At 38.7% G+C, this 14029-nt stretch overlaps 1 protein-coding gene across 1 annotated transcript in view; it reads left to right on the plus strand.

Annotated features, from left to right (window-relative positions):
- The window catches only part of LOC140292710 (receptor tyrosine-protein kinase erbB-4-like), a 287439-nt gene that overhangs the window by 136825 nt on the left and 136585 nt on the right, over positions 1-14029 (plus strand). The window contains exon 2 of the mRNA XM_072379491.1: positions 13076-13227. Within this exon, the coding sequence (XP_072235592.1) occupies positions 13076-13227 (152 nt within the window). The remainder of the gene's footprint in view (positions 1-13075; positions 13228-14029) is intronic.

Below are 14029 nucleotides of genomic sequence, written 5' to 3' on the forward strand. Positions count from 1 at the left end.
ACTGATTGATACAGGAGCAATTGGAGAGACAGACCTTGAACAACAGCGGAAAAGCACAGAGTCAGGAGAAAATGTGCCATCAAAAATTTGATAGAAGTGAGAGGTTGGGAAAAGATGGGAAGAATTGGTGGGGAGGGGGTAAAAACTGATAGGGACTGGAAGAGGAAGAGCGTGAAAAAGATGACAGGAGTGGAATGAGATGGTGGGACGGCAGAGGGAGGGAAGCTGGCCGTTGACCGAGTACAGATAGATGAATGACATTTTAGATTCTCTCAGCAATAAAGCGTCTCCCCAGACACAGGCTGTCTAGGTTTAGATAGAGGCAGTCACACTGAAGGCCTCATTTGCCTTTCAGTTGCTCATTATATCCAACTCAAACTTATTTCCTCCTCTAGGAGGCCCGTACCCCCCCCCCCCCCCCCCCCCCCCCTCCCCAGGGCTCTAACTGTTATCACGCATTTCTGTTTACAAGTGCGGCCATGTGTTGTCACGCAGGGTGCTTTTTCCATGTGGCAAATTGTGTTGCTTTTGTGTGTTAGTTTCTTCATTTTGGAGGGGGAAATACTGTGGCCTTGAGGGTCCAAACAAGCCAGCATCTCAAAAAAAAAAAAACACATCGATGTTTAGCCAAGCAGAACAACAAAAGAAAACACACGATGAAAAAAAAACCCCAAAATGAACAACGTTCTGGAATGCAATGTTTACTGTGTCAACTATTTGAAGTCGACTGCTTTGTTTGGAGGAACTGCGAATCTCGCACAGTGTGGACGAAAACGCCATCGAGTGATTCGTAAAAGAAATGTGAGGTTAAACACATTTGAAGATGCGCGAATGAGCACTCACAAACACACGCCCGCAAATTTATTTACACCAAAGGCGCCGCTGTGATATTCAAACACGGAGACCTCGCTGCAGAAATGTCCTCCAACCTTCCTCCGTGATGATTGCTTCCCATATGGTTTCTCCTAATATTCTGCTTGGAGCCAACACACCGGAAATGGCACACACACACATTCTTGCACATGCATAAGGACGCGTGCACGTGTGCTGATCACAGGCAGTCTTTCTGTGCTACATTAACTACAAACTTCATTTCCTCACAAAGGCGAGCCACCGGCTGAAAATTGGCTGGGACGAGTCATTAAACCTGTGTCTTACACACGCACGCATACACACATCTGTTACACAAATGAACCCCCTTTCACACACTCACACACCTGTGTTAGTGTCGATGGCGATAACCCAGCGACTACTGAGAAATGATTGCCTCTTTGATAGAGGAGCTCCAGTTTTCATGCATAAATGTGTGTGTGTGTGTGTTTGTGAGTCTTTAAGTGAGTTTAATGATGTGAGTTTCTGTAACAGACATACGTGGATTTTAAAGTGACAGTGAGTGCAAGAAACACAACATGGAACTGTGCATGAGGTGAAGGGGAAGAACAAAAAGAGAGCAAAGGTAGAAATATTGTAAATGAAGGCATCATGAAGAAGAAGGCTGAATATGGTAACATTAAAAAGGATAAAGCAGCAAAAGAATAACAACGAATATAGCAGAAGGTGGAGGAAAAAGAGAAAGTGGAAAGGGCACAAGTGGTTTGAAAAATCAGAAATGTCAAAGAAAAACTACACATTGGGATAATCAGTGAGGATGAAGAGGAAGAGACGCTACTGTAAGATGTCTTATGGCTCTGAACCCCACACTGGCCTCACATCAACAGGCCAGAGCTTGCGGGGACAATTTTAAAGTGAACATGTGTTGATTCCCAAAAGAGAATAAAAATGCATGAAAATATCTGATAAAAAAGTTGTTTCTGGACCAAAACTGTGACTTTATAAGAAAGGAAAAGGTTGTTAATGAAGTGGTTGGACTTTTTATTGACCTTTAGTGGTGACCGTTGCATGCCGGCATTTCAAAATAAGAGAAAGTTTGTCAGGAACTTGCTTCGGTAAAAATCCATGTTTGAGTGAAGCTCTTCTTCATGCCTATAAGACAGGGCAGAGTTCTGAACTATACTATAATTTTCATTTGACTCCATGACATCAGTCTCTTTTCTTTCTTTGGCCACCTTTGTCTTGTCTGCTCTTTTTTTCTCCGTTTAAAGGCATCATTGTCCAGTCATTAGTCGGGCCCCTGCTTATTGTAGCTTTGTTTCATTCCACAGTGTAAATAAATCATACTGTCTCCTCCTTGTTAACTGCTAAGGGATCTTCCCTTAAAAGAAAATTCCTTTACTGAGAACACCCTGCAGTGACACTTTTGCAGATAGTGCACTCTCCATGTATTACTCTGTTCTCTCTGCATTTTGGCAGCAAAATCTATCTATTTACCATTCCAAACCAAGCTTTCCTTGCTAATAGACTAATTTTACTGCCAGCAATTCTCCAAAAGAAAATATGACGAAAATATTGTTGTTTCAAGGTATCTTATCCTCTAAAATCACATAAACAACAATAATATAGGTGATAAGCATTTAGTGTTTCTCTTCCCTCAAGCAAGCCTTACCAATGACTGACCGATACTCTTGTAAAGTTCTTTTATGCAAGGTTCACAGTACACTGAGGGTTCCTGCTTTAATGTTTTAGAGTTTGGAATCTTGCTGCTTACGAATATGGCTGAATACCCTGTGCAGTCCACTTCGCCAGCAGCGCCAGCAACATTACATCATCGCACACATGCGCAGCTACGCAGTGGGTGAATGTTAACGAGATCGATTCGTGTTTTTTCATCCAAATAAGTCACCTAAACAACAACATCATAAAACTTTAATTCGCCCAGCGCTTAGTTCAGGTCAGACAAACAACAGCCAACTGAACTCCCTAATATTCTTATACCCTGCAATAAACTTGCTCTCTGTTTACTAGTTGGGTAGTAGCACAACCAAGAAACATTTAAATTGATTTGAGAAGAAAAAAATCAATTATCAGTTGTACAACAACGGGTCCAAAACGTGCAAAAGAGGGGAAAAATTCTTACCTCTTTGCAATCGATTCTGCATCTTGAAATTTCAAGAAACTCTTGCAGAATGACCTCGGCATCAATCCCCATATACAATGGATCTTCATCATTGGGACTCCACTTAGGTGTCTAACAGTCATTGTGTTCCTGAGATATTAGATTAGATTAGATTAGTTTCAACTTTATTGTCATTGTGCTGAGTATAGGTACAGAGCCAATGAAATACATTTAGCATCTAACCAGAAGTGCAGTATACAGAATTATTTACATGAAATGCAGTGGAAATCTTATGGGAAATAAATATCTATTATAAAAATCTATACATTGTTAAGAGAGTGCATTTGTAAATGGGCGTAAGGCCTGAGTAAGACACAAAAGCAGTGCAGAAGCTGCAAGGATGCAGTTAAGGCAAGGTAAGTTTATTTGTAGAGCACAATTCGTACACAAGGCAATTCAAAGTGCTTTACAGCTACATGAAAGGCAAATAAAATCATTACAAAAACATAAAAAATAATCATTAATTAATGAAATTAAAAGTGAAGAGCTCAGATAAAATACTTTCAGTCATCATATGCACAGCTAAATAGAACAGTTTTCAGCCTGGATTTAAACATTAAACATTGAGGCCTGTCTCACATCTCCTGGAAGACTGTTCCAGGTTTTAGGAGCATAAAACTGAAACGCAGCCTCAGCTTGTTTAGTCCTGACTCTGGGCACCAGCAGGAGAACCCTCCCTGAGGTTCTCAGAGTCCCAGTTGGTTCATACGGCTCTAACATGTCAGAGATGTACTTTGGCACTAGACCATGAAGAGACTTGTACACGAGCAGAGCTGTTTTAAAGTCTATAAAGTTTTTAAAGTGACAGTGCAATGGTATAAGTTAAAGTGACGGTGCAGAATTCAGCAGGTAAATGTCTTAAAGCAATGTAAACAGCTTAAGGAGTGCTCTGCAGTGGAAGCATGCATCATTTGGCGAATCTTCTTTGATAGTGTGTGTATTTGGGTAATCTTTAATCCTGAAACATGTCGTGAGAATGACTTCCCTGTACTTTCCAACGATTGTTGATTGGTTAGAATTTGGTGCTTGTATTTGGTGCTTGATAACTGCACAGCGGAAGTTATCAGTAAAAATAATACATTCAAATGTATTATTAAGACTCAGCTGCGGCCATCAAAAAGTTTTCCATTTACAAACAGAAATTGGATTACTAGTTTACAACATTTTTGGACTTGAAAACAAAGCTTTCGGTTTGTTAATTCAATTAATTTCATTCCAAAAAAAAGAAAACACTCAACTCTGTCAACAAAACATGGATCACACAAACAAAATAATTGGATTTGATTTTCAGATTTGACCAAAAAAAAACATTTTGAAGTTGGAGGCAAATATTTTGGATTTAAGACATACAACTTTTGGAGCTGCAAAAAATAACTTTGAATTCAATTTCTATAACTTGGTCTCAAATCTGTTTTTCGCTTGCAAACTTGTGCTTTTGGAATGCATAAAAAAGACGAAAATGAACGAATACTGAATATCATATGCATATAAAATATATTTGAGCATGTGAAAAAGAAAGCTGGTTAAGAATAATCTTGTTCCTCAGAGTTAGAGCAACTTTATAAATAAAAAATAAAAAAATCAGAGCACAGTTAAAACAGCTTCACTAACTTATTCCTTAGGTTTCGGCTCGTAAGGTCCGTTCACTTATGAACCCAGTCATACAGGATGATCTGAGCGTGAGCTTAACTCCTAAAACATTAAGGGCACAATTTCATGTCCACACATAAAAAGTCTAAAAGAGGTCACACTGACCCCTTTATATGCATTTGAAAATGTACTAAAAAGAGTAGAAATATCATAAATTTGAGAGGTATCAAAGTGCCTGTGCAGGCTTTAACATTCTATTAGCCAAGGACAACCTGCTGTGTAAAAACTTATTAGATTGGAGCTTAATTTACTGTTTCAGTCAATTTGTAAGATTAGGTTATTTTCTTTCTTTAGGTGTTTCATTTTAGATGAAATTTCTCATTTCATTTAGAGTAAGCTCATGTGAGAGCTAAGCCGATGAGCTGTGTGGCTGGCTCATCAGCATCACCTCAGAGCAGTGTGACTTCTGAGCAGTAGAGAAGATGATGATGATGATTGTGATGAAGCTGTGGTGAGGTGGATGAAGACTGCTGGGTCTGGTAATAACCATCCACCACTGATGTGGTCTCGGTTTCAGGGATGTTTGAAGCAGCGTTTGTGGTATATGTGTGTCAGCTTAGGAATGGTTGTGTGTGAGTGGTTTGTGATGACAGGATGGATGGTGGCTTCCCAGAGATGGAATTACGGCTTAGTTTGGAGGGAGTTTACTAATACAATATAATAATTTGTATTTACAGTGTGTTGTTTGTGTCTGTCACACTATGTGTTTGCAGTCTGAATACAATTTTGCAGAGTGTTAGTATGCATTGAAACAAAAGATTATGATTTTCATCCCAGTTTCATGTCTCTAAAAGTTGCTTCTTGAAAGAAAACACTGCTTATTAAAGTAAAAAAAAGTAGTTTATTTTCTGTCATTTGACAAGGACTGAATTAGAAAAATGGAAACTAAATGCAGATTTATGTCACCTAATCTCTGGGAGGAGAAATGCCCTTATTGTCGCATGATCAAAATTATATTGGTGATGGGTGAGTTGCTCTGTTTTGTTCAGCGCATCCCCAAGTATTCTCAATGGGGTTACCAAGTCTTTTCACTTCATAGACACTTCCTTAAACCAGTATCATCTAGAAACATGACATACAGCTCCATCGATTTGCTGATGACATCCAGTTCTATTTATCAGTGTAATCCAAGAAAATTAATGAAGCTACAAGCTTTTCTTGGAGACATAGAGGCCAGAATATTATGCAGTTTTTACTTCTGAATTCAGCCAAAACCAAGGTAATTGTTTTTGGCCCAATAAATCTCACACTATTCCTCCAATCATGTAGTTATCCCATATGGCTTTAGCTTCTTTTCCTATGGTATTATGAGTACACCTGGAGTCGTTATTGGCCAGGATTTGTCTTTTTAATTCACAAATTAAACAACCTTCTAAATTAGCTAATCCGTGCATTTATCACATCGAGAAAACATTGGTGCAAAGCCACCGTTGCTCTGAGTCCAAATCATTACCTGAAAACCTTTAAATTAATTGAAAATGCTGTGGCCAGAATACAGACTGGATCCACTTTTCTTGTGTTTTAGCATTTGTACATTGGCATTTGTGCAGAGCCCTAAATGGCTAAATCCTGCCATATCTGAAAGATCTATTTGTTCCCTCTCATTCGGAATAACTGGTCACACAGAACAGATGAAAATGGACGTGATGAAGCATGAAAAGTTTTGATCTATCAGTACTAATGATACTGTACCACTTTTTTGCCAGTAAAAAAAAGTATATAAGTATAATTTTGTAGACACTTTGGAGTGTAAATTATATATTTCTTTTCTTTATATTTTAGACAAATAATGAAAATATTCATTTTAAGTGGCTATACAGGTTTAGATTAAGATGTTATGATAAATGTGCATTTTGAAGGTATTTCTTTGCATTCTTTTTGTCTTTTTTTAGAATTATTTCACAAACCAAATTTCAAAATGAGATATAAAAGGAAAATAACCAGAACATCAATAAGGAAAAAAATCTGTATGTATCTCTATATATTGTGCATATTATTTTCAATCATGTAATGAAATGAAAAAATAACTAAATTAAATTTAGAAAATATTTTAATAATCCAAAAGGAATTTCATGTTTCAGTCTTTTAAAAAGTATTTTTTAATGTTTTCAACTAACTATAAAATAGAAATTTGCCTTTAATCAATCCTCTTGGTTTCCTTTTTTATTCCGTGGTGCTCATCTGTTATTATCAGTAATTCTGCAAAATGGATTTTAAATGATAGCAAAGGTTTTCTAATTGTAGGGTCATATCTTCGACCTCGGGGCTGAACACAGGTTTTTGCAAAAGGTTCTTCTGCTTTGAAAATATAATTTGTGCTTTTTTTTCTACTTTTATGCATCAATTTTCCCCTGAAGCTGCAAAAATACAGCCGCTCGAGCATGCACGACAAAGACATCAAGCTATACTCCATTTTAGCACAAAGAAATAAAAAACATTTCAGAGGGATTTGTGCCATTGTACAATACTTGTATTACTTTACTGCCCCCTCACATATGGTTTCATTCTTAATGCAACAGCTGTCAGATGTGTTATCAAGAGTTATAAATCCACTGTGAAGTTTAGCAGATAACCCATTACCATTTTTTCTCCTATTTTGTATCAGTGTAAAGAAATTACCTTCATGTCTCTCACAAAGATAACATCCCGAAAGACTGTTTGAGGTTGACAATAAACTCTGTGCGGATGTTTGGCACTTATGCTGCTACAAGGGATTGCTTTAGATTCTTCATTTGGAGAATTGTGACTGCATCTGTTTAAGGTTAATCCATTTCCCTATGTTTCTGTGCTGAAATCCATCACTATCCAGTGAACAGATTTGTGACCTCGCACCGGAGCTGGTTTACGGATATCACGTTCATGTCTGTCTGCAGACCCCTGCGTGCCGGCTCACGCACCCACTTAGTCAGCTCTTAGAGCTCCAAACCCAAGGTTACAGCCTCTTCTGCTGTTTGAATGTGTTCTTTTATTAATGCAAATAAAAGGGAGACATGTAGTGTGTTTCCTGAAAGAAAAATTTGATCTGAACTTTCTATCCTCCTACATAATTCTTCATCATTATTGGTGGAGCTCACCATACCCATAGGAGGTTCAGATTGCTCACCTTAGTTTGCCAGAAAGTGATGCAGTGTGCCATCAAGTTCAAGAAGAAAGATAGATAGATGGGGAAAATGTGACTGTCTAAAGCTGCGAGACGAGACAAAAAATGGCACAGGATTGTGGAAAAGACCAAATGAAGTTAGAACAAGTGACAACAAGCACAGCTCAGTGTCTCTGTGAGAGGAAGTGTAGAGGTAACTGTCTGCTTGTGTCTCACACTTCATGGATGGATCAGAAATGTGATTTACACATACATGCCTGCTCGTACCGGCCCTGCATCTGTCACTGCAGAAAACTAAAAATACCAAAGAGTCTCCTGTGTTTTTACAAAACCTGTTTGTTAGTTTTAGCAGCAGCCTGTATTTATTTCTCTCCTATTCTTCTTGTCTCCTCAACTGCTCTGTGTTGATCCATTCCCGCCTTCCCTTTTCATTCATCCACCTGCCTATATGATGATTTCCTCTTCCGCCATCCCTCACTTTTATCTCTGCTCATTTTTCTTGATAACAAACTTTCGCAGCTGATAAACCCCTCTGTCCTTTGTGGGCTCAAAATCAGCTGTCTTCACCTTTTGCCAATGAGGAGGTGCCGTGGCCATAATAATGACTACTTCTGAAAAAAGATAAAGTAGCGTGACGTCATCCGAGCTTCGCAGGACCTGATTAGAAGGAGTCGATACTCAGCCTAAGAAAAAATGTTAATATTGTTCATATTGTTAATATGATATAATCTTTGACTTGTTGGTTTCGTACTTAAACCAGCTACAGCTACTTTCAGCATTCTCTCAAAGTGGCAGAACACTGTTTTTAATCAATTTTGTAAATATGATATCTATTTGGACGCAGCACAATGAATAATTCCCACATTTTGCAACAGTCACTCACAAGCTGTAAAATCACATAGGAATACAAGACACACAGCAGAAGGACAGAAGCAGGCACTCCACTGGCGGCTCAGTATCTGAACTGCAGTGCATCGCACTCTAACAAGGGTGGCGACATGTCTTGTCAAAGAAACATTTTTTTTTCTCACCCCCCCCCTCTCCGGTTTCTCATATTTCTGAGACATCTGGAAAGTGGTAATGACAGCTGTGGCCATGTCTACAGACCATAACAAAACATTTGTGGAGGTCTCCTTGAAGTTTTCACTCAGGCCATTAACTTGTCCTTGATGCAGTGATCTCCCAATGTCCACAGAAACAAAAGAGAGACTGTTTATGTGTTGTTTTTGCCATTAGCCGGAGATGTGATGCCTGGCGCCGTCTTTCATCCCACCACACTTCGGTCTTCTTATCTTTCTTCACATATCATCTTTCTCCTCTGATTTTTGCACGTATTTTCCGTCGTTTTTCTGGTAAACTTTTAATAAGGTAAAAAGTGAATGGAATTGAACAAAGTGGATAACTTTGAATAAATGGGGGTGTTAATTTTGTGATGCAGTTAGAAAGTTGTTCAGTCTCATTTCCAAATCGCCACGCACCGACACTTGGTCAGGAGCTCTGTAACATCAGTTTTCAACAAATGGGGAACTGCTCTACAGTTGTATATCGCAGTGGGCTCTAACCAACAAATATATATGCAGAAAGCAAATTATGCCAAATCTACTGTCATTAACAAGTGATAAGGTACTTTTTTTTTTAAGTTTGTAAGATACGGATAAATAGTTGAAAGACCCAAACATGTAAGGTTTTTGAGACTATTTTTCACATCCTGCCTTCATTTATTTGCTCTAATATTACTTAACTGGTCATTAAAAGGTTGAGACAATACAAGTGGCGTTGGTCGGTTAGGGTAAGGAAACATAATGGTCTGGTGTACAAATATACTGGTAAATTTGAACCATTATGTTATTGAATGCTACTCCTACATTTTTTTATTTAGAATGGCAAAGTCTCCCATGACAGTGATGTCCAACTAGAAAACACCCAGGAAGTATTAGTATTTTGGCATTTTTGTTTTCTTTGTCAAGTCAATAAACAGATTAAACCGAAGCTACATCCGTGACTCACTTCACATCGTAAGCAAGCTTTGTTAAAAGAATCCAATTGCCAAATGTATATATACAATGCCCACATTCCAGCTTTGAATATAGATAAACGTAAAAAAATAACGTTTCCCTGACAAAACCGCTGAAACTGTGTTTATACGACAAAAACACTATGGAAATCTTGATTTTGGATGTTGAACATACTTCGTGCTTTATTTTGGTGTAACAAACAAATGGAAAAACTGCTTTCTTGTGTTTTAGTGTAAAGTTGTCTTAAGCTGTTGATGAACATATCCTTATTGCTCAGTTGGACATCCTGACTAGCAGATAGCAGCTCCCCCACCACACAAACCCACCAGCACACACAAAAGAGACGCCACACGCCTGAGCTTCTGAGTGGACATGGCCGCGCATCACCCATATATTAATGGGGAAAAGGCTACAGCTCAATACTTACATTGTCCACTGCTGATGCTGAGTGAAAGGAGAATGGAAGGCGCCACAGATAGAAGGCAGAGACAGAGAAATAGATGATTAAGGGCAAAGAAAAAGAAATTAAAAGAAGAAGGAGAAAGAGGTAGAGCAGATGGATCTGGACACTTTTGAAATGAGTTCAGAGAAAAGACCATTTACAGTAGGGTATGTCGACTTGAATGCTAATGCTCCAGATCGTCATTCCCGCTCTCACATGTACACGATGGTGTGTCTCTTTCTTTCACTGTCTCTTCTTTGCTCTCTTTCATTTCTATTTCTTTGCTTGGCTTTGCCTTGCTTACTCACCCTGAATCTGTGTGTGTGTGTGTGTGTGTGTTGCTGGCCGATATTGGCTTTTGAAAGTTGTTTTCGCCTCACTTTTCACTTCTCCTCACTGATCTTTTATCATGACCCACAGACGCAAACCAGCACACACACTTGCAAGTAGGTTTCAATAACAGATTATTACAGAAGCCTGCTAACCTTTCATCTCCACAACACAGAAAAAGAGAAATCCTCACACACATGCGCTTATCGATTGGACCAATTTTAGATCCGCGTGCTGACTTCCTTTGAGTTTGTGGCCACTCTTAAATCATTTTATCTAATAACTCATCGTTGTGGGATGTGTTGGGGGGGGGCTTAGCAAATATCATTTATCACCATAGTTCAGGTCCCCTCACCGCCTTTCTGTCTCATACAACCTGCACCCACAGCACTACGAAGGATCACCAAGGGGGGAGGAAGTATGCTCATCTTTGCAGAGCCAACAATCTATAAAGCAATACAAGAGTTTATGAGATCTCAATGTCGTTCAATGTAGGGGCAAGTCCAGCAATGCAATAGGCAGTTTTTGTATTCTCTCTGCCTGAAATTGATTGTGAAACTGTGAACTTTGCCCAAAGAAAGATTTGAGTTGTTGTTTTTTCAGGACACGACAAAATGTGAAACGCCAACACTGTCTGACCCCAAATACAAACCAGTGATCTTAGTTGCAACTGCAACAATGAAGAGATTGGAGCAGCTATTAGACATTTAAATTTTGACTGTGTCTGACCCTTATTCAACCAGTCTTGTAAGTGGACCTTATTTTCTGACTTGATATGCATTTTTCTATCCACTACTAATATTTGATATGAGTATTCAGTTCTCTTTAGCCCAACCAACATTTAAGTAAAGATATAATGCAGCCTGTTGGATGAAAAAGGCCAAAGCAACTTCTTTATTTTCAAATATGAAAAATACATTGGGTATGGGAGACCTTTGCTTTGGTGACTCTTGCTAAAAACAAACATCCCATCTAGTTTAAATTCAGAAGAAATTTGAATTTTTATTTGACATTGTGGAACAAAGCCAAACAGAATGTTTTAAAGCTGTTCAATCTGATAAATATGAAGCAATGAAAACATAATGCCCCCCATGCTACCTTTAATACACAAATACAGCCAACAGCTGTGATAGTAAAGAAATGCATGTCCATTTCTAAAAGTAGGACCTTTTCACAGTTGAACCACAGAGAAACTTTAATGTGCATTTCAAATACACTGAGCTGAACACCAGTCTTGTGCCCACTGCAAACACACATGCATATATATTCATCAGCAGCCAGGCCTGCGGTAACATGGCAATGGTGCCAGCTGAATGGAGCAGATGGTCTCAGGGCTGAAACTGGGGAGGCTTACTGACTGCTGGAAAGGCTGGCAGGGACGAAAAGTGGGCTTGATGGGAGGAAATATGAGGAACTAATTACAGTGGTAGCCACTGAATTAATCAATTGTCATGCACATTTACCATAAGCACAGTAGACAACAACACAGCTTTTTTTGTTGTTTTTCTCCACTATTTCTCAAGAGCATACGATTTAAAAAAAAAAAAATTTCTGTTCCCTTTTCAAATTTTATGGGTTCTTGTGGGTTATCTCTGCTCTATCTAATGTTGACAGTTGAGAATTTTTCTTAAGTATTTGTGTATATCTCAAGAGCATCTTAACAGCACCGTCAGAGGCGAGAATAGAGCATTAGCGAACATGGGCTGTAGCTGTAGGTGTCATTGTCATTAGCAAGGATTTGCAGAATGTGTTAAAAGCTGGCAAAAGATGTGTATGTGTGCACGATTGAGTGGGTTTGCACTCTTGTGGCTGTTTTTCTTTGTGTGGCTTAAACCAAGAGACTAACCTACAACTTTCTAATTGCCTGGCCTTCCCACACACCAACAGGGCTGTCTACTCGCTATAATATCTTCAAAGTCTTGTAATCACGTCAGTCGAGTAAAGTCTCCTAGTGAAAGCCTATGTAAAGGTCAACCAATGCAATTTGAATATCTTTGATTAAATGGTGTGTCAGTGCCAGAACCCAAACTGTAGGTCACTGCCTCAGAGAAATTATATCCAACCCTCTAACTCCACTCGTTTCTCCCCAAGTCCCGGCTCTTACAGCCCCCTTACTGCACATTCTTCTAATCCCCCCTGTTCACTTTCTTTTCTTTGTTCCCTTTTCACCATCTGTATATGATATTCCCACCAACACACTGTTGTCGTACAAAAATTTACAGATCTGAATGTCTCTGCTGTCTTTCTTCCATTCTGCATTTGTTGTCTCTTTCTATACTTGACAAAGTTTACAGTTAGACATTAAACTTTGGTTTTTTTAGACTGAAGATGAGTTAAAACTGCGGTGTAACATATCTAGTTCAGCTCTTTGGCTGACCTTTAAGTATCCAAAAGCTACACCACTGTAGGGTGCTGAATGCTTGAACAACAAACATCATTCCTTTTACATTTTTATTTTCTGGTTTTGGAATTACTTACGTCAAAAACTTTCTAACGTTTCACCTTTTTTCTATTTCTGTGTCTAGTTTGTCCCGGCACAGAGAACAAGTTGAGCACCCCGTCTGACCTGGACCAGCAGTATCGCACCCTGAGGAAACTCTACGAGAACTGTGAGGTTGTCATGGGCAATTTGGAAATCACTAGTATCGATCGAAACCGCAATCTCTCCTTCCTCAAGGTAGGGATGTTGAATTATCTGTGGTCATCACTGGGAGTTACTAATATCATAAAATGTATAGTAGTGAATGGATGGCAAAGCAGCCTGCGATTGGATCTGTTGATACTTTGAACAGGGTCGCGGATAGAAAAAAGAAAGACAGAGATTGAAAGTTTGGGTGTATTTGATAAAGAGTGGGATACAGGAGTAGAATGTTTCAGCACCATGGACAGAGATAAAAAATTGGTTGCCTTGTTTCTCTCATTCTCCGGTTCAGTCTTCTTTTTACTTTGGAATGTTAGTAATTGAGTGAATGAACCTGAAGCATGTAAGTAATAGCTGTTCATGTCAAAAGTAAATAGCTGAAGATAGCTGAAGTCAACCTTTGGTTGACTTGAGATGCTCAGACTCATCATCGGTTTGTTCAGTTCCTAACTTAATATACTGTAGATCTTTGCACACTGAACAAAGAACCAGCTTAAGTGAATTACTTCAACTGGTAACAAGTAAATGAATTAGGTTCATCCAATAGGACAAAATATAGTTTAAGATATAGTGAATGTTCCACCCTGCTGAAATATCAATGGCTTGTTTAATGGTCCCTTTTTTTGCTTAGGGAAGTTCCTAATTCAGCAAAATGAAGTGTCCCTTGATAAAAGCTGTTTAAATTTGCCAAAGGCTAAGTACTAGAGCTCGAATGTTTCCTTTAAGTTTTATGTTTCTTCTCAAGGAAACACTTGACTGTCCTTAATGAAAGAAAAAGAGATTGTTGTGCACTGCAATTTCTTGTAGCTGCAACATCCAGAATAAGTGGCACTTTTTT

The sequence above is a fragment of the Leuresthes tenuis genome, unplaced genomic scaffold (assembly GCF_036924035.1).
Source record: "Leuresthes tenuis unplaced genomic scaffold, fLeuTen1.0.hap1 SCAF_1, whole genome shotgun sequence".
NCBI lineage: Eukaryota > Metazoa > Chordata > Actinopteri > Atheriniformes > Atherinopsidae > Leuresthes > Leuresthes tenuis.